The sequence below is a fragment of the Podarcis muralis genome, chromosome 5, assembly GCF_964188315.1.
Source record: "Podarcis muralis chromosome 5, rPodMur119.hap1.1, whole genome shotgun sequence".
Taxonomy (NCBI): domain Eukaryota; kingdom Metazoa; phylum Chordata; class Lepidosauria; order Squamata; family Lacertidae; genus Podarcis; species Podarcis muralis.
The window spans coordinates 8,168,285-8,195,404 of record NC_135659.1 but is presented as its reverse complement, the minus strand read 5'-3'; the positions used below and the strand labels follow the sequence as shown (position 1 = coordinate 8,195,404).

Below are 27,120 nucleotides of genomic sequence, written 5' to 3'. Positions count from 1 at the left end.
AGGAGTAAGGACTTCTAATGCTCCAAACTGTAATTTGTGACTTTCTCAAAAGTCTCATGAGATGATCATTAACATGCATTTTGAGTACATTTTAATTTTCTTCCGTCAGTGGTTTTCAACTTCATTCTCAATGACCGTCGGAAGGGCCCCATTTGGAATGTGTTCATGTGGAGTACGCTCTTCCTTGGCCAGGGTGTCATACTTACCCTCTACAGCCTGGAATGGTATGCTTACAAGCACTGCCCTTTGAAAAATGTGAGTATCCCACTTGTCAATGGAAATAAGAGGAACAGAGCTGAGCTGCTATTCTGGACTATTTATTCAAGGCCTAAGATGTGAACGTAAAATTCGAAAACCAGATTTTTAGAAGGTTGCATTCTGCCCAGAATAGCTACCGTAGAGGTTTCCTTCTAACAAGATTAACAAGCAGCAGGGTCAGGAAAAAAAACTTTGAAACTTCCTCCACGTCTTTTTATATGAATAATGTAAAGCTCTGAGTGAGTTTCTGCCCTTCTGGAGAGATGAAAGCCAAAGGTTCTCAGAGGATGGAAGGGGGCAGTAAAGGAGGGAGGGAGAGGAAGGTAATGGAAAAGAATGTGCCTTAGTGGCGCATAGTGGTTTCTTCATTCTACTTGCTGTGTTCTCTGATTCAACTGCCACCTTTGGATCTGCAGGGTTCAAACAAAGAGAATTCACGACATCTTTGCCGCATTTAATATGCAGTGCCCACTACCTTTCCCTATTTAATATGTAGTGCCAATTCAGCCCACATGCTTATGCATAACCCCCTGGGACTGTTGAGACCTCATAGTAGCTGAAGCCAAGTAGGACTGTAGTTTCAGGATTACAGACAGCAGTTCTGCTTGACCTGAAAGACCTGCCATTCAGAAAGTTAAAGGGTTAAAGAAGCTGCCCTGAAGAGGGGTCTTACTGGGAAGGGCAAGCCTTCACACACACACACACACACACACACACACACACACACTTCTAATTGCCTAGATTGGCTACTGCAAGTTGGGTGGCCGCCCAGGCTTGAGAGACAGCAAAGTAAAGACAGCAAAGTTTCATCACTGGCATTTGTTCACATGGCTAAGGGATAGCTCTACAGAAGTGAAAGTGCCCAGCATTTCCTGCCTAACATTACTGTTCCTCTTGTGTTTTATAGCCCACTTTCCTTGACTATGTGAAACCGCGTTCCTGGACTTGCCATCTTAAGTTCTGACACCCTTTGGGATATCCCTCCGCGTCAAGGCCAGCGTCTTTTAAACAATGACAACAAGTTGGGATAATGTGTTAAAACGACTGCAGACTTTTTAAAGGGAAACTGTCTTTAGTTATGGCAAATGATGGCATTTTGTCACTCAAGGCAGCTAGGACTGCAGGTGGTTCTCTTTCCTTCGGTAGCTCCAACCTGAGCCATTTCCATGCTGGTCATGAAACCTACTGAAAGGTTGGTGAAGGAATTTCCGGTGAAGTTTTTTGCCTATTGCAAACAGTACTTTTATGTGTTACTACTTTTCTCTCTTAGCTGTCTGAAATTGGCAGTATTGTGATTGGGGTTAGGCTTGCCTGTCTGACCATAACCGTCCTTCCGAATTGCCTTTTGAAACAGGACACTTCCTCAGTATTTGTATGCATTCTTTTGCTTGCTGCTACGGCACAATATGTGATGGAGCCAGTGGCCCACAAACACGGACTTTGCTTTTTATTTACTGTCTCCACCCAACCTCCTTTCCTCCCCAATCCCAAGTATAGGCAGATGCTTTGAGGGAGATGCAGGGCTTTTTGCATTGGGGTGTGGAAAAGGTAAGGAGAGTGGGAGAGAGACTTGGGGTTTCTTACCTTTCCCAAACCACGGCCAAAGCGAGGAGGGCTTGAGTCTGGAGATGTCAGTTACTGGACACCAGTCTTGCTGGAGAGCCAAGTTCACTTGCCACTTGTATGTGACTTTGTGGATACCTGGTTGGAGAAGCAGTAAGATGTTTTACACCCTTTTACGTGGAAGTAGCCTTAATGGAAGCATATGAGTTTGGATTCATCCACCACCTTTAATTTGCTACAGCAAATAGTTGTTGAAATGTAAATTGGCCTAGGATATATGGAAACTTCTGCTTTGAAGGATAATATTACTGATTCTTATGTGTCACGAAAGGTACGTCATAACTTTTTGCCTTGTTTTCAAGCTTTATTCCCTCCCTTCCCCTCCCCCCTTTTGAATAAATTTTCACTGGCTGAAGTGTAGGATCTTCCTTTGGATACTTAGCCTCTTAATAATATGAGCAGTAAAGGTTAGTCTTTTCCTTACCAGGGTCACTTTGCCCTTTGGCTTCTGATCCAGTAAAACAGGCAGCATTAAATTAAGTACCACAATTAAGGTGCGACTTAAATTGCAAACATGTTGCACTGTGAGTAACTTGCATTCTCTCTGCCAAGGATGGCCATTTGCTGCTTTCCTTTTGGCAGCACCGCAATGCACACAGTGGCCCATGGTCCAGGAGCCTTGGTGCACACGTGGGACTGTTTTCTATACCAAAAGTGGGTGGTGTCTGCTACTAAGGGCTGCATCATTCCCATTTTAACCAGAACCAGTGTCTTCAGGGGTTCCTGCTCTCTAGCTAAGGACATAAGCGGACCTGATGCTGTTTATTGCAATTAGTTCTTTTGGAAATAATAGCATCTGTCGAGCCCCAATGTGGATTGGAATTGAGGCATAGGACTGAGGAGCTTTAACAATAGGCTCCCAGTTTTGATCAGGGGGATCCCCAGAGTGCTATGTGGATTAAATTTTTATAAGCAGCAAAATGCTGCCTTTTGCTACATGTCCAGTTTTAAGTTTCTTGCATTCCTCACTGAGGATTACTGCAGCGATTTGGAGGGCAAATGCAGTTTGTGTTGAAGAACCTAGAGAGTGTGTTGGCTTGAAATGATCATGCTGCTCCACTGAAATCGCTGGTTCACTTTGTGAGACAGCCTTGGGTGGGTGGTGTGCTTAGAGCTACAGAAGGAGGGACTGTGTCATTGTGAAAAACAATACCCCTATATTGCTGACTGCTCACTGTGTAGTCTATAATCTGGAGCTTTTCTTTCAGCCGCTCTAAAGTGCATTTCTGACATGTTCTAAGAGTGCAAAGGAGTGGGGGCCGGCTATATATTAGCATAGGCGCATAGGGGAAATGCAGGTTTTTTGTGTTCTTGAGCTGCTGTCCTTTGTATTGTCCTAAATTTGATGCCCTAGTAAATTCTAGGTCCTGTCATCTAACTGCAGCAAAAAATAAAAAGAAACTTAATTCTGATTTATACTGCAGAAAACAGCTTACGTGATAAGTGTTCTAATTTTAATCAGTACTTTGATATGACCCAAGTGTATTGCCATTTAGCTAAGCCATGTGTTCCAGGTTTATTTGACTAAGGTGGGTGTGTCATTGATAATTTTTGTGGATTTTGGAGGAAGTGCCACCTGGATTGAATATTATGAACAGTAGTTTCAAGATGCCAAACGCCAAGTACAGTATTTAATCTGGTTCAAAACTTTAAAAATTCACTGAAACAGTATCCACTTTTGGAGAAAGATGAGGAAATATAAACATCTGAATTTGGATCAACACCCTGTGTAAGCTCTGAAGGAGTCTGATAAATACCTTTAACACACACACAGTTTTTAGAGGCTACTCACTTGCAGGTTCTAGGTAGAGGTGTGAGAGAGATTTCTGTTCCTAGAACATTACAAACTATATGTGCAGATTGTAGTATTGCTAAATCAGTTTTAACATGGTAGACTTATCCATTCCAAAAAGCTTTTTGCTTTTGTTTTTAAATTGTCTATGATGGCACTGTAATTGTCATTGTAAGATGGCCGGGATCCACCCAAAGAATTTTCATCACATTGTGTCCTTTTCTGCTGCTTGTTTAAAAAGAACCCCCCCCCCCCAAACCTCCATCTTCAGAATATAATTTGAGAATCTTATCAAATAAATCCTGTTGTCTTTGGGAAATACGTGTACTTTTTTCTAAGGGGGACGTGTGGGAAGATCAGTATACTAATTGTAATCAACCTCATGCTTTGGGACTGAATCTGTGAATGTAAACTGAATGGGCACAACATGGTTGCAGATCTCTTGCGAATTATCTACACAACTGATTGTAACCTTTGTACCTCTGCGACAAGACATCCTGTTTACCTGGAAGGTGCTGGATTGCAAGGCTGTAGTTTTCCTCTTTCTCAGAGTGAGCAATGGAAAAATTTTCTTGCACAGATGGTGGTGAGAAGAGGACAAACTGTACCTGACACAGGAATGGTCTTCCCAAGCCTCACTTGCATCTTTTGTAATATGGAGGACATTGTGGGTCAGGGAAGGTTGTTGATGGTGGGATATAGAATTGTTAACCGATTCCAAAATGTATCGAACTGTCTGTTGTGACCTATTCTGTTACTTGCAAGGGATTATGTGATCTATACTGTACTACAGAAATTGAAATATATTTTGCTATCCATGAAACTTGTCTGCCTGCATTCATTCCAGCCTCAATGTACTGCATCTAGACAATAAACTGGTTGAAAGTGTGGTACAGTGGTACCTTGGGTTACATACGCTTCAGGTTACAGGCGCTTCAGGTTACAGACTCCGCTAACCCAGAAATAGTAAAGGTAAAGGTAAAGGTACCCCTGCCCGTACGGGCCAGTCTTGACAGACTCTGGGGTTGTGCGCCCATCTCACTTAAGAGGCCAGGGGCCAGCGCTGTCCGGAGACACTTCCGGGTCACGTGGCCAGCGTGACAAAGCTGCATCTGGCGAGCCAGCGCAGCACACGGAAACGCCGTTTACCTTCCCGCCAGTAAGCGGTCCCTATTTATCTACTTGCACCTGGGGGTGCTTTCGAACTGCTAGGTTGGCAGGCGCTGGGACCGAGCAACGGAGTGCACCCCGCCGCGGGGATTCGAACCGCCGACCTTTCGATTGGCAAGCCCTAGGCGCTGAGGCTTTTACCCACAGCGCCACCCGCGTCCCCCCAAAAAACCCAGAAATAGTACCTCGGGTTAAGTACTTTGCTTCAGGGTGAGAACAGAAATTGCGCGGCGGCGGCACAGCAGCAGTGGGAGGCCCCATTAGCTAAAGTGGTGCTTCAGGTTAAGAACAGTTTCAGCTTAAGAATGGACCTCCGGAACGAATTAAGTACGTAACCAGAGGTACCACTGTATTCTCCATTCTATGTTTTTGTTTTATGGTGTATTTTGTATTCTCCTTTTGTATTTTTCTGCTGTGAACTGCCCTGGGATTTTGGGATGAAGGGTGAGCTACAAATTTAAATCATCATCGTGATCATCTATGCGCATCTGTTGTGTGCACTGAGACATGGGATTTGCAAGAAAATGCTGCAGCGTGGAGTGTGTCTGTTCAGTGTGCTAGTCCAGCAGAGCTTCAGCCATTATCATTTAGTCTCCCCTTCAGTTTTCTCTTTCTCTGCTCCCCTCCCCAGACACTCCGCATTCTATGCCCACCGGGGTGCAGCCTTGAATAAAATATGGGCGGGGGGCAGGTAAGCCCCACCCTGCAAAACTGATCACATGATATGGTGTATGCACACTATTTGAATGCCCATCAACTGGGGGGTGGGGGGTGGCCACCTCAAATATTGGGGGTAGTGAAGGGACCTTTGCCCTTAGGCGTAGGCTCCCATGATGCCCACTGAACAGGCTGAGTTTGCCCTGCGATGATTCCCCTTTTCCAGGCAGAAGTGATAGATGCTTTTATATGTAACCCATCTAAGGGTCCATCTGGATTCACAGCAGAACCTAGCCTGAAGAGTAGGCCTTTATAAACCAGTCACCTATCCCTAATTGGGGGGGGGGGGGCTTTGGTGAAAAGGGTTAAAGATAACCCGCTGATAATTTTTGCAGGTTTCAAGGGTGAGGTGAATAGCAGTTGAGGGAGCAGGGCAAAACCCTGGCGTGCCCTCCAGTGTTGCTATCCCTACACTGCAGTTTGGGAGACAGGGTGGGGCAGAGCCCTGGAGGACCCAGCAATTCCCTGTGTTTTATCCCTATCACGCTTGGAGGGCAGGAGGGTCCCACAAGCAACCCAGGTCATGCTCTCTGCCTTCTCAAATGCAGGAAGGGGGCAAGACCGGGCCTTTTTCCTGCTGGAACTCCCCAGAACTCAGTTCTGGCACCTCTCCAAGGCATAGCTGTCAACTTTTCCCTTTCTAGCTAGACCTGAGAGACACACAGCAAAGCTTAAGTCAGAGAGGAAATGCTCCTGTAATCCGTTTCCCACAGTCAAAACAAAAAAAATTCCTTGCAGTAGCACCTTAAAGACCAACTAAGTTAGTTCTTGGTATGAGCTTTCGTGTGCATGCACACTTCTTCAGATATACTGAAACAGAAGTTGCCAGATCCTTCTATATAGTGAGAAGGTGGGGAGGGGTATTACTCAGAGGGGGGTGGGTATTACTCAGAGGGGGGTGGGAATGGATGACAAAGCCATTTTTCACCTTCTCACCCCTTGCTTTTTCCTGTAAGACCTACAGCAGTCGTTAATAGTCGTCAACAGGCTCATCACAGCTATCTGCCAATCGCCCATTCCCACCCCCCTCTGAGTAATACCCCTCCCCACCTTCTCACTATATAGAAGGATCTGGCAACTTCTGTTTCAGTGTATCTGAAGAAGTGTGCATGCACACGAAAGCTCATACCAAGAACTAACTTAGTTGGTCTTTAAGGTGCTACTGCAAGGAATTTTTTTTGTTTTGACTATGGCAGACCAACACGGCTACCCATCTGTAACCGTTTCCCACAGGGCAACGATAGAGACATGTGACAGGTTTATTGCATTTCTTCGGAGAATCAGCGGGGGAGGATGGATTGAAGCCATCATCGTTGCCCGAGGTATGCACACTCCTTCTCTGGGCGCGAGTCCTTTGCCTGGCAGGGGAGGCGGACACGTCACTGCCCACTGCCCCTCCTTCCTTCTCTCTCTTTGGGCGCAAGCGCGGCGGACCAGCCTTTCCTGGCGCGCATGCTCCGTTGCTTCTTAGGGCAAGGACCCTTCCCGGCTCCCATCGCCGTTGTCAAGGCGTCTAACTCGGTGCCTTAAAACAAAACAAAACCTTTCTAAAATGGGGCGCGTGGGAGAGAAGCGGGCGGATAGCGGGGGTGAAAGCAGGGAGCGCCTGGCGCAAGTTCTGGGCGGAAGCGGCCTTTGCTCTGTCAGGCGCTGCGAGGGACGCCTGTCGGAGGCGCGCGCGGTTCCCATGGCAACAGACGCCGACGGGAAGCGCGCGGAGAGAGGTAAAGGGAGCCGCCGCTTCTCCTCCGCTTCTCCTCCCGAGGTGCTCCGGGCGGGGGGGGGGGCGAGGCCGAGGTCCCGGCGGGGCTTCTAGTCCTCATGGAAGGGGGCGAGGGAAGGGAGAAGGGGAGCTGCCCCAGAGGCCATTCACACGTGCCCCGTTTCCCCTCAGGACAGCGGGGTCGCCATGCAGCAGCGGGCGGACTGACCCTCCGGCAGCCCCGAGGCCACGAACCTTCTGCGGAGGTGAGAGCGGAGAATGGGGATCAGGACCGGATCCAGAGCACCTCTGAAGGCACCAGACTCGCCTGTCTAGGTCGGGAGTGCAGAGCCAGGCGCGGGGGGCCAGACTCCCCACTCTGCTCAGCCCTGGCCAGGGATGAGGGGAGAGGCAGCCAAAAAACTCCTTCCCCATCCCTGGCAGAAGGAAAGGTGCTGTCTTGGGAAACGGGGCTCTGCGGGTTCTACTCGGTTGTATTCTAAAAGCAAAACACAGAGCACTAAAATAGAAACAAAACAGTCCCACCAAATGTCCTCACACTATTCCCTGTTCTTCAGTGCTCCCTCCTCTTGCTGTTTCCCTAAATCTACTGACCATTTCAAAACAGATACATGTATCTTAAGACAGTATTCATGCCTCTCTCTACTGAGTTTTACAGGGAAAAGGTGGTCTGAAACGGAGTATATCTTGATATGAAAAAATGGATTGTTAACAGGTGAAAATCTAAAGCTACAATATATTAAGATTAAAGATCAGGACAAAACAAAGAGGGAAAAGATTTGCTGAACCAATAAATTGAACTGGAATACAAAAAAAGGGAGGTGTGAGGAGGTCCGGAAAATAGGCAAATGAAAGATAAGATACGGAAAGATCGAATTGTTTTTAACTATTTTTATTTTGTATTTTCTCTTTTTTCTTTTTTGTAATACTTTGAAAACTTTAATAAAAATCTTAAAAAAAAAAAGAAACGGAGTATATCTTGATGGCAAGTGACACTCTAATTCAGGAGTCCCACTTCTTCCTTGTAAATGGGTTAACGGCCACAGATGGAGCAGCTTGCAGCGCAAGCAGAAATGTAGGAACACATTGTGTGCCTCCTGCAATTTATATCCTTTCCCCCAGGCTAGCATACCTTCTTAAACCGAGTCTGAAATCGAATCACATCCATCACAGACATACAGTCTATCCATGTGGGTTATATATCCCTTCCAGATACATGCAGCAGCCAACAATCTGTGAGTCAGTGAGCAAGCCAGCCAAAATCAACATTTCGGCATGTCTGCAAACAAAGGACTTGCTCCAGTGCTGCCATTTACATTATCTCAGCCAGAAGATAAGAACTTACTCTGAAATTCACTCACAGATGGTACCTAACACCACAGAATCTAGCGCTGATACGCCCAGGAACCTCACCAAAATGCTGGAGAGGCTGCACCTCCACATGTGGTGGGAATGCCCCAAAATCCAACCCTTCTGGACAACAGTCATACAGTAAATATGCAAAATAACTAAACGGATATTAGAAGTCACCCCAGAACTGGCCCTCTATCACACTATAAAGAGCTCATAACGCACCTACTCGAAGAAGACGCCTTCACCCTGGTATGGCTCCCCTTTATCACATACACAGCCCAACAGGACAATGACAACAATCCACCAACAGCATACAAATCAATATGGCTAACCTGATCCAAAACACCCACCCACCTCACTCACACACGAAAACAAAGATCACCACAGCCAATCACAAGCAAACAATCACACCCTAGGCCAACCCCAACCTCTCTCACCACCAAAGGAACACAAGTGAACAACACAAGCAACGCTGACACCAAACTCTACATACATTAAACATAATAGAAACACCGCCACCCCACCCCACCCCACCCCACCCCCATCCATCTTCCCTCTCTCCACCCCCCCTTTCTTTTTTCTTCTCCCCCTAATGCCTCAACAAATGAAACGGATTTGTAAAAATGTTACATTAAAAAAAAAAAATACGAGGCACTACACTTCTGTAAAACAAGAAAATCCTTAATAAAATATTAAAAAAAAACAATAACGCACCTACTCTCAGCAGCCAGAAGCATCATAGCTGGACATTGGAGAGACCTGTCAGGAGTAAACATGGACCACTGGTATCAAATTACAGGTAGGTAGCCATGTTGGTCTGTCGTAGTCAAAACAAAACAAAAATTCCTTCCAGTAGCACCTTAGAGACCAACTAAGTTAGTTATTGGTATGAGCTTTCGTATGCATGCACACTTCTTCAGAAGTTCTTAGTTGGTCTAACTTAGTTGGTCTCTAAGGTGCTACTGGAAGGAATTCTTTTATTTTTATTTATTTATTTATTTTATTTCGTATCAAATTGTATGGGAAATGGCCTTACTAAAAAAGCTAACCAATAAACTGAAGCTGACACAGGGACAGATAGAAGAGGACACCATCACCCCTTTAGTACATACACAGCCCAACAAGAATCCACCAACAGCATGTGAATCAATATGGCTAACTTGACCCATACACACAAACAAATCTCAGCGGAGCCAACCAAAGACAACCAACCACACCCTAGGCCAGGCCACCCCCCACTTCGCTCACTATGAAGGAAATATAACAAGCTGATAGAGAACCTTCCCAAGTGATGCTGACACAACCCCGCACACACACACTAAGTAGACGAATATTAGCTACCCCCCTTTTTTGTGAAAGGAATTCTGAGGTCTTAGATATATGTTCAATGTTCATAAGTGTACCAACCAAGCACAGGAAGACCGACCTGGAACCATTTTTGATTCCCAAACTGTCCCAAACGGACCAAATGTTTTCTCTGCAAGGTCAAAGGAAAATGGAAAAGCCTCCCCATTGTCTTTTCCTTCACAAATTCTGTCTTAAGGGTATGTCTGTGTTTGAATAGGGTGTGAACTTGTGACATGGCCCAGGAACTAAGTATTTATCATTACAAAAGACTGGCAAGGCTCCCCAGGCAATCCAATCTACTAAGCAGGGTATCCAATCAAGTAACCTGCCAGACAGGAGATAAATAAGGACAGGAGAAAAACAAATTTCAAATTTCTGTTTTAGACCGCCTTTTCTGTGATGTAGGTATGATGTATCTGGGGGGTGGTCTTAGGTTACACCCCTTCTGTGATGTATGTAGGATGTATGATGTTTCTGGGGGGTGGTCTTGATCTAAAAGGTAAAGGTACCCCTGCCCGTACGAGCCAGTCTTGACAGACTCTAGGGTTGTGCGCCCATCTCAAGAGGCCGGGGGCCAGCGCTGTCCGCAGACACTTCCGGGTCACGTGGCCAGCGTGACAAGCTGCATCTGGCGAGCCAGCGCAGCACACGGAACGCCGTTTACCTTCCCGCTAGGAAGCGGTCCCTATTTATCTACTTGCACCCGGGGGTGCTTTCGAACTGCTAGGTTGGCAGGCGCTGGGACCGAGCAGCGGGAGCGCACCCCGCCGCGGGGATTCGAACCGCCGACCTTTCGATCGGCAAGCCCTAGGCGCTGAGGCTTTTACCCACAGCGCCACCCGCGTCCCGTGGTGGCAATTGATCTACAGGGTGGCAATTTCAAAAGTCCATATAAGGCCTTGTCCGCCATTGTTCTGGGTTCTCCTTTCCTGTGTGTGAGGGGAGCACCCTGTTGCAACAGATCAATAAAGATCAGGCTTACTAGCTGCTTTGCTTCTCAATATCCTCTGGTTGGCCTCTGTTATTTTCTCCCACCAATAGGGAACCTATGTAAGGACTCTATATGGGCTCTTGGATATCCCATTAGGGAAAAGGGCAATTTTCGTTTACAACACTTTCCGACCTTCTACTGCACACAGCACTTAATTACCTCACAATAAATATAACTGATCTGTAGAAAACACAGCCTGAAGATTGAATCTTCCAGAGGGTGACCTCCAGCACGCCATGGTCAGGGAAATGGTGGGAGTTATGGTACTGTTACAGAGGTGGTGCACCACCCCAAGTTTCTGCCAAGCAGTAGGAAGATTCCAAAGGGTCCCAGGCACTCACCCAGGGTTGTGTTTCCTTTGGGAAAATCAAGGCACAGCAGAGGCTTTAGGAAATATGCTTTATTTTATACATATTAGCACCTGGAGTATTCAGTGGAGGGGCTGCAGAGTTTACAGCAGGTATAGGCAAACTCGGCCTTCCAGATGTTTTGGGACTACAACTCCCATCATCCCTAGCTAACAGGACCAGTGGTCAGGGATGATGGGAGTTGTAGTCCTAAAACATCTGGAGGGCCGAGTTTGCCTATGCCTGGTTTACAGTGTTCACATCTGAATAAGTTCTTGCACTGATGGTGGTTTTCATTAACGTGTTAGTGGCAGGGCCACCATCTCCCTCTGCCTGACAGAAAAACAAGCTTAGCCTGTTTGCTCACCATGATTATCAAAAGCTCTGATTAAAACCCCAGCACCCAAGAGGCAAATACCTTGCACCTGGGGTTCGGGGGGGGGGGGGGAGGGTCCCCGTTCCCTCGCTAACCCATAGCAGTACAAACACCTTGGCTGCCCCCGTGTTAGCCTGTTGCAGCAGAACCAACAAGAAATCTTCTGGTAGCCTAAAACTGATTTTGGCAGGAAAAATTAATGAATGTTAGAATGATGTTGGATTGAAATTAAGTGGTTTCTTGCTGTAATGGCATAAAAGAATATGAAAAAATGGTTTTTTATAAGTTAAAATTCAGGATATAATAATTTAAGATTAAAGATCTGGGTAGAATAAAGAGGGAAAGAAACTGCTGAGCTAATAAATTGAACTGGAATACAAAAAAGGGAGGTACGAGGAGGTCCGAGAAACAAGTAAATGAAAAATAATGTGATGAAAAGATTGATTGTTTTCAACTACTTTTATTTTGTATTTTTTCTTTTTTCTTTTTCTATTTTGCAATGTAAAAATCTTAATAAAAATTATATATAAAAAATAAAATAAAACTGATTTTGGCAGGAGTTTTCATGGACCCGAGTCCTCTTCGCTTTCGCTTTGTCTGTGCTCATTGATTTTTGTTCAGGGCTTTGAATAGAGATGCTGGGCAAAAGAAAGGAGTGTGCATACCTCGGGCAACGATGATGGCTTCAATCCATCCTCCCCCGCTGATTCTCCGAAGAAATGCAATAAACCTGTCACATGTCTCTAGGCAACGGATTACAGGAGCATTTCCTCTCTGACTTAAACTTTGCTGTGTCTCTCTCCCAGCGGTCTAGCTAGAAAGCATGTTGCAACTGTGTTTGCATAGGCAAGTCCTTCCTCAGTGTGGTGTGTCGTCACAAGTAAACAGGCTGTACCCAAGGAAACCCCAATGGGAAGCAGATAGGAAGTGAGGTCAGTGTTCCCGGCAAGCAGATTAGGAAGTTAAGTAGCTGCAGGGCTAGGTTTGGTCACAGCAGCTGCCAGAACAAGGCAAAGGGAATCGGCTTTGTGGCTAACGTGCTCCTGTCACCCTCCTTGCCAGCGCCATGGTGTGCAGGGCTTTGCATTCCAGCCCTTTGCTGTTTTTCTGCCTCTGCTTTTTGCTGACAGGAGCAGAGGGGCAGGCGAGGCAAAGCAAGCCTTGGGAGCGCAGAGACGCAGCTCAGAGCTCAGCCTCGCAGGGCAGCGAACACTACGAGCGGCTGAGGAGTCACCTGGGCACCATGAGGGACCTGTCCAGGAGATATTGGCAGCTCCTGGCCTGCCGGCTGTGGCAGGAGGACTGCGAAGAAGAAGAAGAAGTGGCAGAGAAGAATGAGAGAATGAGGACGGTGATGATGGAGGAGGAGGAGGAAGAAGAGGAAGAAAGAGGAGGCACAGTCATTGTGGAACACCAAGGTAAAGAGATGTCACAGCCTTTCCTCTTCTTCCCGACAGTTGCTTTTGCACAGAGGTAGCTACTGCTTCTTAGAATTTAGCTCACTAAATTTAGCTTCTTAGAATTTAGCTCACTAAATTTAGCTCACTGAGCAAGGACGAATATGTGTGCATGTAGTGGATGGTCTGAGCGGTCTCTCAATTCTTAGTTTTGGGCCACATATTAAGACTGCAATCCTATACTCACTTCTCTGTAGTGATTCCCATTTTAACCTAGTGGGACTGACTTCTAGCATTGCACTGCGTGCTAGTCTCCCTGTGAGTATTGTGTTTCAGAGCTGTGTATTAATTATGATTGGGGTGAGGGGTTCGTTGCTTTTTAAAAACCGACTTTTAATCATTTTCATATGTTCATCCTGATGTTGTTTTTGCATATATTGTACATTGCACTGCACACTTTATAAGGGGAGCAGTGATTACTGTAAGCAAACAATGACCTAATTTGGCTCTGGATAAAATCACTCCTGCCTCCAAAAAGTGGCTAGCGGAAATTTAAAAGAGCCTATGAAAAGAGAAGTTTTAGTATATAGTTTTCTTTTTCTGTTAATGTAAGCCTTTTATTACACAGGTTTATGATTTTTGTAGTGGTTTATTGGTTCCCTTGAATGCAAGGATTACAGAAATAAATCTGACCAAGAAAGTTTATATAGAATCCTGAACCATCCAAATCTCACCTTACTGTGGGCTCTGCACTGCAATCTCCTCAGCTGAGCTAGGCTGCACAAGTTGGAGAGTAAAGTGGCAAAATCCTGTGTAGAGTGGGTCTTACTACTTCAGGCAGCAGGTGCACACTTTTAAAAGTATGTTACTTCATCCGTAGCCTGAGGTGGTAAAGTCCTTGGCAGGGCATTCCTATCTCCTCCTGCTGCATGCCAGAGCAGGCCGTTATTAGTTGTCATACTTCTCAGACGCCTGTGATGATAAATAATTGGATGGTGGGAGAGGCCACCCACAGATATGGAAAACTTACAGACTGCTTGAGTCTCTTCCTGGACTAGCAGAGGTCTTCACATGTGTTATTGCCTCTTAATAATGAAAGCCCTAGATGCCTTTTGTAGGGACACGGGTGGCGCTGTGGTCTAAACCACAGAGCCTAGGACTTGCCGATCAGAAGGTCGGCGGTTCGAACCCCCGCAATGGGGTGAGCTCCTGTTGCTCGGTCCCTGCTCCTGCCAACCTAGCAGTTCGAAAGCACATCAAAGTGCAAGTAGATCAATAGGTACCGCTCTGGCGGGAAGGTAAACGGCGTTTCCGTGCTCTGCTCTGGTTCGCCAGAAGCGGCTTAGTCATGCTGGCCACATGACCTGGAAGCTGTACGCCGGCTCCCTTGGCCATAAAGCAAGATGAGCGCCGCAACCCCAGAGTTGGCCACGACTGGACCTAATGGTCAGGGGTACCTTTACCTTTAGATGCCTTTTATTAGCACACAGTGTGGCATCCAACAGAAGTGCAAGCAAGGACGTCCGAGGAAGTGGAGCTGAAAGCTTTTGGGAAAAAGGCAAGAGCAGACAAGTGTCTCTTGTGCCTGCCCTACAAACCCTTGCCATTTCTGGTAGCATCAATGGAAGTGGGTGGGGAGAGTGCACCAGCGGCAGAGGTTGCTTTGGGCAAGCCCATTTCGGACACACCTCTTCCATCAAGAACGGCCAACTATGCAAAATAGTTGTGAGGATGAATGCAGGGCGGGGGTGGTGGTGGTGGAGAGATGTGGCCTGCTTGAGTCGTGGGCACTGGGGTAGCTCCCGGCTTTCTTTCCCAAAACTGGCTTGGCTTTCTCCTAGGGTGGAGCCTGCCCATGGTGAGGGAGATGGTCTCCAGCTGGTACTGCAGCTTTGGCAAGTGCTGCGCAACGGGAGACTGCAGAGTGACCAACAATATCACAGGTGAGGACTGTGTTTCACCTGGCACCCTGCGTATTTCACATGAACTGCCTTCGGGACCCTGGCACCTGGTGCCCATCAGAGCTGCTGGGGCAGCCCAGCAACTAAGGAGGTCATGTGGGGTTGGGGTGGGCAGGGGCAAGGGCAAGGGCATAGGCGCAAGGTCAAGGAGGTCAGATTTTCCTCCCCATCCAGCCTTGCAAGTACAATCTGGACACTGAAGCATTGCAGTCGTACTAATACTTAGCACCTATGTCAACATAAAAATGAGGGTAAGACCCACAGTACAAGTGGAGCTCATTTCAGAATAAGGTGCAGACAATCCCATTAGTAGACACAGCTAAGTCTGTCCTGTAAAATAGCTGGAAACACCACAAAGCTAGCACTGGTTTATTTCACTTGTCTGAGACTAAATCATGTTAAGGCTATTATTATTATTATTATTACTGCAACAACAAAAACGAGGATGGCAACAATAGTAATGGTAATCATCATAATTAATGAAGAGTGTAAATAGAAAAACATTTGCTCCCAACAAAAATAATGAACACATTTATTGTGTTCTGGCTAGACTGGGTTTTTATGCCACAAAAGTCATGTCTACTCAGAAGAAAGTGCCAAGGAAGTGGGGCTTAGGATAGCAGCATAAACTGCAACTCCATTTTTCTCTGTTTAATCCTGTGAGCGCTGGTGAGTAAGAAGTTCTAAGTCCCCCAAATAATTCTCAGATAGAAAGAAGCCTAGCAGACTGAAGGCACCCTGGAAATGTTCAGCTGCAGTGTCCGGGTTCAGCCTCTTAGAGGTGAAGAAAAATTACATTTTTTCAGAAATGCAGATGTACTCCAGATGTTGCTGAACCCGAGCCCCAGCCAGTGGGGTCAGTGATCAGGAATGATGGGAGTTGTAGTTCAGCTACATCTGGGTGGCTGTTTCATAGGATACCCACCTCTATTTTGAGTCTCACAATGAAAGAATTAAGCACAACCCAGTCTCACTAAAACCTGTGGATTATATAAAAAAGCTTAAATTATGACTATCATTTTTGGGATAAAATGGTTATGGGAAAGATTCAAAATCCCATACCCAGTTATATGGAAGTACCGTATTTTTCGCCCTATAGGACGCACCTTTTCCCCTCCAAAAATGAAGGGGAAATGTGTGTGCGTCCTATGGGGCGAATGCAGGCTTTCGCTGAAGCCTGGAGAGCGAGAGGGGTCGGTGCGCACCGACCCCTCTCGCTCTCCAGGCTTCAGGAGAGCCCCAGCGCCAGCCCCACAAGGTCGGGGGACAGAGGGAGGCGGAACACCGCCATCCCGCTGTTTCCCGAAGTGGTTTGGAGGCTGACGGCGGGGAGACCCCGCCGCCAGCCCCGCCAGCTCCGGGGACAGTGGGGAGGCGCAGCACGTCTCCCCGCTGTCCCCGGACCTGATCTCAAGGCGGGCGGCGGGGAGAAGAGCGCTTCTCCCTGCTGCCTGCCCCGCAAGCTCCAGGGACAGCTGGGAGGCGCAGCGCGTCTTCCTGCTGTCCCCGGACCTGGTCTGAAGGCGGGCGGCGGGGAGAAGAGCGCTTCTCCCCGCTGCCTGCCCCGCAAGCTCCGGGGACAGCTGGGAGGTGCAGCGCGTCTTCCCGCTGTCCCCGGACCTGGTCTGAAGGCGGGCACCTGGGGGGAAATAAATTTTTTTTTCTTTATTTCCCCCCAAAAAAACTTGATGCGTCCTATGGGCCGGTGCGTCCTATGGGGCGAAAAATACGGTAAGTCCCACTAAATTCAGCAGGGGTCACTTCTGCGCAGACATGTTATAGAGTTGCACAGGAAGACAGAACTCTATTGTGAGGAAGCACCAGCATATATTTGGGGTGGGCAGATTCCAGACCTGAACCCTTTTGCCATATTTCCTGTCTGCAAGAAGAGACCGCTGCTCTCATTGTGCAAAATCAGGGATTCCCTTGCTCCAGTAGAGCTTTCTCCTCATTCCACGACAAACTGGAGGGTGGGCGAGTAAGGAGCATTTGCCTAGGACTGACCAGTACCACATGCAAAGTAACCTGCCCAGCTACCCTAACCTCCCAGCTAAATAGATTTTGGGAGGTGCTTCCTCCAGAAGCCCTTGACCTCAGGGTCAAACACACTACAAGCCCCGCCAACTCTCTCTCCCTCTTTTGAGCAAATACAAAGGGAATCCTCCTCTCGTGATAAGAAGGGATTGAATGAGAGGCCTGCCATTTTTTGAAAACTGTTTCCTCACCCTGCCAACCAAGCCTCCCTAACTCAGTTGGTTCGTGTGTGGTGCTGATAACGCCAAGGTTGCAGGTTCGATCCCTGTATGGAACAGCTGCAAATTTATGCATTGCAGGGGTTGGACTAGAGGATCCTCAGAATCCCTTCCGTCTCTACAATTTTATGATTCTATTTCTCTCCCTCTGTTGTTGTTGTTTAGTCGTTTAGTCGTGTCCGACTCTTCATGACCCCATGGACCAGAGCACGCCAGGCACTCCTGTCTTCCACTGCCTCCTGCAGTTTGGTCAGACTCATGTTTGTAGCTTCGAGAACACTGTCCTACCATCTCGTCCTCTGTTGTCCCCTTCTTCTTGTGTCCTCCATCTTTCCCAACATCAGGGTCTTTTCCAGGGAGTCTTCTCTTCTCATGAGGTGGCCAAAGTCTTGGAGCCTCAGCTTCAGGATCTGTCCTTCCAGTGAGCACTCAGGGCTGATTTCCTTAAGAATGGATAGGTTTGATCTTCTTGCAGTCCAGGGGACTCTCAAGAGTCTCCTCCAGCACCATAATTCAAAAGCATCAATTCTTCGGCGATCAGCCTTCTTTATGGTCCAGCTTCTCTCCCTCTAAGCCCCTTATTTATTTTCCCTTCCCACAAAAAAACCACCATAGATAATGAAATAAGTATCAAGTCTCTGCCTGTATGTAGCTGGCACATTTTATCATGTCATGCAAATAAAACAAAACATGATAATGGCTAGCTAGCCAGCACTCACAAACATTCTCTTCTCCTCATCCATCAATATGCAAGGTATGACTTAGAAAAAGCCCCCACCCCATGCCCAAAGACTGCCAAGTCATTGAGGGGTGAATTAAAACCATGTTCATCCCTTCTGCCTCCTCCCCATGAAATCTTTCCCTCCTCCCACCCCCAAAATAATATTTTATTGTCTCACAAAACAAGTTGTTTCCACATTCATTTGTCTCCTTGCCTTCTGCGCCACATATTGATGTGGGCTGATGTACTCTTGGTCTCTCACACACTCAGGAACGTCAACCAGTTGATGTTATGAAAGCAGCAAGGCTGCTTTTGGCTTAACTCAACGGGGCTTGCAGCAGTGGAGGGAAAGGATGGTTGTGCAGACTCAGGAAGAACCTATGGTTGTGACTGGGCTTCAAAGACACAAAGCCCAGCTGATTTGGTAATGCTAATTGTGTTGCATGTTAATTCCTGTACCCTGATTGGCTGGATTGCCAATCAGGTTGGGAAAGCACACCTAGTTTACCATTTGCCTCCTACATCTTAACAGCCTGGGAATGGCAGTGAACTTGCTGTTGCGGTTTTGGCCAACAAGTGAGTGAAACTCAGAGCTTTCTGTGGCTACAAATAACCCTTGTAAAACACAAAGGCTCCAATTCAGCTGAAATCAGCTGCAATTAAATCCCAAGGAAATAAATGGACAAAGTTTTCATTATTAACTTTGTCCCACTGGGACAATGGGCCCTAATTCAATTGCGTTTAAAAAACACACAAAGTGGAGACTCTCAAATGAAGCCTGTTGTGGTCTTTCATCTTTTTAGGACTGAACAGATACCCCTTTGAATATCTCAAGTTGTCTAGCAATACAAATGATTCTGTGACAAAGAAGGCTGGGGGAATTATACAAATTTGCCAGATCTCCTCTTATTTTGCATGAATTAGTCTGCTGCTGTTCTTTTAACTATTTTACATTTATCCTCCTGCTGCTAATCACTGGTAAACTCAAGAGATTACAAAACTCACAGAAATACCATAACTAACCACTGGTTCTGCTCACCTGCCCTTGCCTAGCTGCCCAGCCGTATTGGTGTAACTTGTTTAAAGAAGGAAGATGAAGGTCTTTGAGAGGTGGAGTTTGTCACTTCTCTACAGTTCTGGGGAATCGTCACACACTTGCGCCCAGAGATCTCCTCTACTGCCCTCCTTCCATTGTGCCTTTTCTCTCAACCACAAAATGATATTCAAAGGATTTCCTGCCCTTCTATTCATCACCAGGGTTGGAGCTGGAGCTGGGCAGGCGACTCCATGGGCAACACTTAGCAAAAAATGTTGTCCTGAAAGCTGTTCAAGGCTTCCTGGAAACCCCTCAACCAGAGAAAGCCTTGGCCCTTTCCTTCCACGGCTGGTCTGGCACAGGCAAGAACTTCGTGGCCCGGATAATGGCAGAACACCTTTACCAAGATGGCTTGAAAAGCGACTGTGTCAAAGTCTTCATCTCACCATTTCACTTCCCCCATTCCAAGTATGTGGATATTTACAAGGTGAGGGGAGTTTTTCTCAGACGATAATTAACCAGTGTACCGGTTGTTTTGATGTTTCAGTGTTGAATGAGTGTCCCTCTTTGCTCCTCAATTCTTAACTTTTGTAAAGTGCCGTCATAGAACTGTGGCAGAATTCTAACCTTACAATGCAGCCTCCCTCCCCTCCCAAATCACTTTTTGTCTGCATTTGCCTACAACCCACTCCCACGGTGATATGGCTTGTAATTAAAACCATTTTGTGCCACTCAGCTTTTATGATTTTATACCTGCGCTATGAAGGCGCCCAAAAGGTTTTAAAGCAAAGATTATGGGACAATGCACACAGTGACTTGCGATCTCGGTCACACGCAGTCTGTAGTCCGCTGGCAGCAGGAGTTCAATATGGGTATGTCTTTGAGTTAACATCTTACATCAAAAACTTGACAGTACCTAACTATCGAAGGCTTTTCACCAAAGCCAGACTGAATGTCTTCCCCTCTGCAGTGCTGGATGGTAGGTTGAGAGGAGTTCCCTACCAGGACAGACTTTGCTCGTGTGCTCAATACATCGATTCCATAAATCATATTTTGTTACATTGTGTGAAGTATGAGCAGGCCAGGGCTGAACTGATACTACCCTTGCTGGTGCCTTTCCCGGGAAAGTCAGAGGCTCACTATGTCAAGCTAGAACGTTGGCAGTGGCAAAGTTTTTATCGGTGGTTGCAAGAACAAATGAGCCCTATATTCCAAACAAAGTGCTTGATTAACCTGGAGGTAGGCTGTATGAACTCTGTATTGATTTGTAATGTTTTGTTGGGTCTCTGGACCGTAATAAAGATCGTTGTAGTTGTTATGGATTCTATACTGGCTTCATGACATGACTGTCTTTCCTTTTCGTTGCTCAATTTATTGGCTTCAAGTTTTTATTGTTTGATAGCTTGTACTGCAATAAGTTGCCATGCAAGATTTATTCCTTAAAACAGGGGAGGAGAGCCTGCAGTCTTTAGATTTTGCTGGACAACAACCACTTCCTTCCCTGACCATTGACTGGGGCCAATAGGAACTGGAGTGTAGCAAAATCCAGAGAACCAAAGGCCCTCCTCACCCTGCCCTAAAAGGTGGGGAATAAATCCTATGAAATTCATTTCCTGCTGCGAGACTCATGCCTGTCTCCTTTGGCCGCTCAGGTTCAGCTCGCAAAACAGATCAGTGAGACGGTCCAAGAGTGTGAGCAGTCACTGTTCATCTTTGACGAGGCAGAGAAGCTTCACGATGACCTCCTAGATGGCTTGAAACCCTACATGGATCACTACGACAGCATTGATACAGTGGATTACCGGAGATCCATCTTCTTATTCCTTAGGTGATTACCTCCCCCCTTTTTTTGTAGTCGATGTACCAAAGAGGGGTCTCTTTTTCCAGAGGCTCTTGAAAGGTATATGTGAGTTTGAAGAGGAGTTTCTAAGCTTATGCAGGTGAAAACCTTGGGATGCATCCATCTGTCACAGGCAGTTCCTCTCCCTGCTGTAGGTGACAAGCTGCAGATCCTCAGGAAAACCTCCAGTGCTGGCCAGCTTAGCAGTTCGATGCAATAAGCAATATCTGCTGTGAAATATCCAGTGGGTTCCATCCCAAAATATGCAAGGGGAAGGACATGCATTTCTGTTTGGGGTGGGTGGGGGAAGAGTTGTATCAGTCTCAAAAAAACCTGCTTTTCTGAATCCATATCCAAGACGAGGCCTTTGAATCGCGTTGAGAACTTTACCTACTCTCGCTGAAATCTGAATTGCTCTTGTTACTCATCCTTATCTACGAAAAAGAATGTGGAAATGTCTGTTTTGATAGCTTGTTGTCCCTTGATGTCTGGTGCTTTGAAGCTGTTGGGATTTGTGCCAGTTTTTTTGCTGACTTTTGGGGGGTAGATTGGAGTAGGGCCAAGAGTTGCATGCTGTTCAGCATCTCCTGCAAACACAGCTGGGGATTTGCTGACATGCAGCTGCCCAGGACTAAGTCAACCTCCAGCCGGGGCAGTGGAACCATATCACTGCCATGTCCTCTGTCCTCCTGGCTGCATCCCCAATACAAAAGGGGATGTATTGCAATGGCTGAAGGTGCAAACAAGGTATTGCTGGTTTAAATCTCCCTTCAGCCTTCATTTTCTCACCTGCAGGCTACGTCAAGTGCTCTGAACACAGGCCAAGCTAGCTGTACCATTGTGTAGGCTGGTTCTCTTTTCCTCTGCGCAGGGGGTGGTCAGGTTGGCCACCACCAAGGGCACAGGCCTGGAAGGGGGAAATTGCGCCTCTGCGCTCTGGCTCGGAGCCTGCCTGCTTGCCTATGCGCTCTCCTTGCCAAGGCTCGCAAGGGAACCTAGCTCCGCCTCTGCACCCTATGTGCTCCATGCTAGACTTTCCATGACCTTCAGGGTAGGGAAGGGGTCTACTGAAGCCATGGAACAGGGCATGCCTCCTACCCCAAGTGTAAGCCAGGAGACCAACCATTTCCAACATAAATTATTACACAGACAGCTCCTGGTGATTTTCTTAAGAGATGTAGCCGCCCCATGCAATCTGCTATAGCACCTTCTATTCTTACATCTGTGCATGGAACTTTCAGAAACTAGGACTTTCCCAAAGTTTCTGATCCCTGGTTTGGGACCTTTGTCACAATGGTTGAACGCAGAACAGGTTGTGTGGCAAAGTTATTTTCCCTAGCCGTGGCCTCCTCATTCTGTCGGACCAACTCAAAAATAATTCTCTCTCTTCCCTCTCAGTAACACCGGCAGCAACATCATAAATGAGGTGGCTCTTGACTTCTGGCGCGCCGGTCGAGCCAGAGAGGAAATAACCATGGATTCCTTAGAACAGCACCTACGGACGGAGCTGCTGGAGTCCACAGGTGAGACGCCCCTGGATCCTGACACAGTAGGCAGGATTTGCGAAGTTCTCTTTCCCCGTAGGGTTCTAAGGGACTGCTTCACACATCACCAAAGAATCAACATTTTCCTGTAGACACTGCATTGTGAACCTGTATCAAAGCATTTGTTGCAAAAACACATGCTTCACATGTGATGATGGCTTACATCAAGGGTGGGGAAGCTCCAAGGTTGCGGAATTCGTCGAGATGGGGCTGATGGGAGCTGCACTCCCCCATCCCTGGTGTAAGTGTGCATCTGAAAATCCAAGGAGATGGCATATCCTGTCAAGAACGCATGCTGTGGTCAGCCGGTGTCTACTGACAGGGTGAGCTCCTGTTGCTCTGTCTCAGCTCCTCCCAACCTAGCCGTTCAAAAGCACGCCAGTGCAAGTAGATAAATAGGTACCTCTGCATCGGGAAGGTAAACGGTGTTTCCGTTGCGCTGCTCTGGTTTCGCCAGAAGCGGCTTAGTCATGCTGGCCGCATGACCCAGAAAGCTGTCTGTGGACAAACGCCTGCTCCCTTGCAGGGCCATCTTTACCTGGGGGTGCAGGGCACCAGGGCACCAAATTCTGGGGGGTGACAGGCGCCCGCTTTTTGGTGACTCCATCTCCAGTGCCGCCACCACCACCACCTCTGAGACCGAGCAACAGCCGCCACCACTACTGCCCAGAGCCCCGGCCAAGGGAGGAGGACAAGGAAGCAGCGCAGGGGAAAGCTGTGGCTCCCGTGGAGAGGGACAAGGGGCAGCAGCAGCAGCGGGGGCCATCGCCACACCCCGCAGCAGCGGCGCTGCCTCAGACCAAGTGAGTAGGGCTTGGCGGCGAAGCAGCAGCCGCTGGCACGGCAGATACCTTGGGAGAACCTGCGCCTGGAGGAGCTGGAGACGGCGGCGAGGCAAGTCCCATCTCAGCCTCTCCCCTCCCTGCTCTGCAGAGCCCGCCTGCTGGGAAGGGGCAGCTCCTTTGCCTGCCCATTCCAACAGACGGACCCTTCAGGCTGGCAAAGGGCCGTGCTGTAACCCCTCCCCTGGCGCCGGGGGGGGGGGGTCAGCTCTGCCAGCCGCGCTCTCTTTTCCCGCCTGGGGAACCCGCCGCCCACCACAGCGCAGGCTTCCCTTCCTCCAGGCCGCCCTAAATTTGGGGGAGCTGGGCAGATCTTTGCACTCCGGCACCACATGTGCTAAAGACGGCCCTGCTCCCTTGACCTGAAAGCGAGATGAATGCTGCAACCCCATAGTCACCTTTGACTGGACTTAACCGTCCAGGGGTCCTTTACCTTTTTTTTACCTTTACTGATACATAATGTCAGGAGCTCCTTTAGATAAAGCAGCTATAAATGGAGCAGCTATAAATTCACTGGAAATGTTTACTGCATTGCTAATGTTTACTACATGCTAATGTTTACTACATGCTTCCTTCACCGCGGGTGGCGCTGTGGGTTAAATCACAGAGCCTAGGACTTGCCAATCAGAAGGTCGGCGGTTCGAATCCCTGCGACGGGGTGAGCTCCCGTTGCTTGGTCTCCGCTTCAGCCAACCTAGCAGTTCAAAAGCACGTCAAAGTGCAAGTAGATAAATAGGTACCGCTCTAGCGGGAAGGCAAATGGCATTTCCGTGCGCTGCTCAGGTTCACCAGAAGTGGCTTAGTCATGCTGGCCACATGACCCGGAAGCTGTACGCCAGCTCCCTCGGCCAATAAAGCAAGATGAGCGCTGCAACCCCAGAGTCGGTCACGACTGGACCTAATGGTCAGGGGTCCCTTTACCTTTACTTTTTATGCTTCCTTCCCACTGTCCTGCTCTTTCCCTTCCCTTGTCTCCTCCTGCTGCCAAAATTTAGACTGTTAAGATTCCTGGGACAGCATTCTATCTGTTTTGTTACTCCACTAAAGGCCACATACGCTGATGTTCCTGTACAAAGAGCCCATGCCCAACTCAGCTAGGAAAGCAGCAGTCTTTCCTAGCCAGCTTCTGTGGCAACCTGGAGACACAATACCTTGGTGGAAAGGGAGGGAAAGTGTCTTATGCACCCCTTCCACTTCTTTTCCTCCAGATGAGGGTTATGCCCACAACCGCCTTCTGGAAGAGAATCTCATAGACTTCCTGGTACCGTTCCTGCCCTTGGAGTTCCGCCACGTGAAGCTGTGTGCCAGAGATGCTTTCCTTGCCCGGGGCCTTCCGTTCACCGAAGAGGCACTGGATGAGGTTGCAAGGATGATGGTGTTCGTCCCCAAGGAGGAGAAACTTTTCTCAGCCCAGGGTTGCAAGTCAGTCTCTCAGCGTATAAACTACTTCCTTCCCTGATGTTGTCGAAGTTTGGCTGCACAAAGGGCTGCAATGCAACCTGCTCTACTTCCTCTTGCACAGGGAGCGAGAGATGTTTACTTCACTGACACCCGGCATTAAATCCCCTACAATGTGAGGGCTGCCGGACTGGGGAAAAGCAATAATTCTGAAGCCTGTGGAGGAACATGCGTCAGCAAGTGAAGACATTGCCAATGAGTAGACACTATGCAGCAGGAATCAACATCAATGGTGCTGTTAAAAAGGACATTTTCATGTGCTGCTTTGGAATAAATGGTGGGCATTTAGGCAGGTCCTGAGGCAGAGAAACTACAGCAGCAAGTAGAGTTGAAGGCTGTTTCCTTTTTGTCTTGAAGACTGAGATTCCTTTTGGCTGTTGTCTGAAAGGAGACATGACTTCCTCCTCTGCCCCTTTAGGGGTGTGACTGAACAAGGAGCTGGAATATTTGCTTTGTATGCAAGAAATGCCTCCAAGTTATTGCATGAATGAGGGGACTTGCCCTGAACTTGGAGAGGTAGTATTTACCTTCACAGTACTTAATAATCGGCTTTTAAAGGATGCGGGGATACTGCAGCAAGCAATCTGCTGCAAAGTTTTGGCTAATGTGCATCCCTGTATATATGTACACTATGAAGAATGCACATTTGCAATTTTTGATTTTTAATCTGCTGAGGGACTTAAATCCAGGGCACCATCAGGGTGTACTCAACTCAAAGTCTGTGTTTGTGTTGGATGGGTATGGGGTGGGAGGCAGCGACAAGTGCCAAAAGCTCAGCGCGGAAGTTGAGCAATAAAGCTTAGTCAGTGCGAGATAAAAAGCAAACACTGTTTGCATGAGCCAACGTTCACTGGTTTTGCAAACCTGCATCTTTATGAATTAAAACTTGGCACCGTTACCCATTTCTGCCACAATACAAAGCACAGGGTGGTCAAGGTTGGCATCCTGAGGCTTGTTCTGGCCCACTTTGGACGTACTTTAGAGAGTGTAGCAGCCTCACATTGGCCAGATGTGTCCTACTGCTTAGCCCACCGGAAAGAGATGCAGTGCTTGCTTGGCAGGGAGGAACACAGGCCAGAATGATACAGGAATTTAGTAATGAGCTAACATTTCAAGCCTCCACACATAAGCCCTGGGCAAACATTAACCCATGCATGGACATCAACTAACTTCCTCTTGAGTTATTTTAGTGCCCTCAAGACCCTCAATAATTTGGTGCCAACCTTTTATTAGGTTTTCCCCCCCCAACTGTTCTGCTCTGTGCCATAGTCTGCTGTGGTGTGCAGCTTCCTCCTTCTTGAAAACTTGCATCTGAAGCACTTGCTAAAAATAAAATAGCAGGAACCACCCGAATCACCCTTTCTTCTGCACTGGAAAAGTCCCTCTTGCTCTCATGGCGAAGCAGAGCTGTAGAATCACTGCAGTGCTCTAAGAAGGCTGTCTTAGTGCTGCAAGGTTGAGTGAGACGGAGAGAGTGCTCACCACAATTAAAGTTGAGACGTAGCTATGGAAAGCCCAGGCATACAAGCTTGCTCATTGGGTCAGCACTTCACACATACTTGGGAAATGAACAGGAAAACACACTCCTGGCCCAAGCTCTGGTTGCTACAAGATGAAAACAATCGTCCAAGTCCTCTTCCATCACTCTGGATCTTCTCTCTCTCTTGGCAGGGAAAATAGCTTGTCATTAGTTTGTTTCTTTGCTTTACCAGGACATCATGGTTCTAGCTTATTAGAACAGAAATGTGCATTTTACTTCCTTTGAACCCGTCTCTCATAGGGCTGGAAAATCCAACTGCTTTCCTGAGCACAGACAAAGTGCGAGAGCCACAGCAGGGGTGGGGGGCAGCAATGACGACAGAGAAGCTTTAAAAGCCTCAAAATACAACAGCTGGAAAGCACACTGAGATAGCCTCCAAGATGAAGAGGTGGTCAGGCATTCTGCTACAGGAGGCACTTGTGGAAAACGCGGGGAGGGGGCAGAATTAACATCTTCAGACAACTTATCATTGTAAAAGCAACAAATCCATGTTTATCCCTTCTACGGAAGTAAAAGGTGAAAAAACCCACACTACTACTAGTTTCTAATTATGAATTTTTATAAACACCATTAAATTATTTGAATTGTGAAAATAATTCCAGGGTCGTCGTTTCTGTTAACTCAAATTCGTTCTAAAATTATTTGTCACAAGAACTGCCGCTTGGCTTTGAACTCACCCATTTCTGGTTCTTCAGCCATGGTCACTTTGGCATGTGGCTCCTACAGAGCTTGCAATGGGACAGCTAACACTCTGAGATGTGGCAAACAGATCTGGCATTGATATGTCCCGATGCTCCACAATTTGGCCGAAAACCTGTGGGTTCAATTGTTT

General features: G+C 47.5%; 2 protein-coding genes across 6 annotated transcripts in view; both read left to right on the top strand.

The window, feature by feature from the left end:
• Positions 1-2,241, top strand: part of SOAT1 (sterol O-acyltransferase 1) — a 39,860-nt gene extending 37,619 nt beyond the window's left edge. For both annotated transcript variants that reach the window (XM_028732372.2, XM_077928257.1), the window contains exons 15-16: positions 110-255; positions 1,166-2,241. In XM_028732372.2, the coding sequence (XP_028588205.2) occupies positions 110-255; positions 1,166-1,222 (203 nt within the window). In that variant the 3' untranslated portion in view covers positions 1,223-2,241. The remainder of the gene's footprint in view (positions 1-109; positions 256-1,165) is intronic.
• Positions 2,242-7,100: 4,859 nt separating this feature from the next.
• TOR3A (torsin family 3 member A) lies at positions 7,101-26,884 on the top strand. Of its 4 annotated transcripts, none has more exons than XM_077928246.1 (9): positions 7,101-7,284; positions 7,455-7,528; positions 9,361-9,435; positions 12,828-13,115; positions 14,936-15,037; positions 19,286-19,551; positions 20,717-20,892; positions 22,303-22,427; positions 24,499-26,884. In XM_077928246.1, the coding sequence occupies exons 3-9, from the start codon at positions 9,411-9,413 to the stop codon at positions 24,747-24,749; spliced, it is 1,233 nt and encodes a 410-aa protein (XP_077784372.1). In that variant the 5' UTR covers positions 7,101-7,284; positions 7,455-7,528; positions 9,361-9,410; the 3' UTR covers positions 24,750-26,884. The 4 variants fall into 4 exon arrangements, with proteins under 4 accessions (XP_077784372.1, XP_077784373.1, XP_028588199.2 ...); XM_077928247.1 differs by having other exon boundaries at positions 7,160-7,284; positions 9,364-9,435; XM_028732366.2 differs by lacking the exons at positions 7,101-7,284; positions 7,455-7,528; positions 9,361-9,435 and having other exon boundaries at positions 12,243-13,115.
• The last annotated feature ends 236 nt before the right edge of the window (positions 26,885-27,120 follow it).

Excerpts from the sequence above, each read along its gene's own strand:
- TOR3A (XM_028732366.2), top strand. The coding sequence starts at position 12,764 with ATGGTGTGCAGGGCTTTGCATTCCAGCCCTTTGCTGTTTTTCTGCCTC. Across the intron at positions 13,116-14,935 it reads AGTCATTGTGGAACACCAAG|GGTGGAGCCTGCCCATGGTG; the intron begins GTAAAGAGATGT and ends GCTTTCTCCTAG. Across the intron at positions 15,038-19,285 it reads AGTGACCAACAATATCACAG|GGTTGGAGCTGGAGCTGGGC; the intron begins GTGAGGACTGTG and ends ATTCATCACCAG.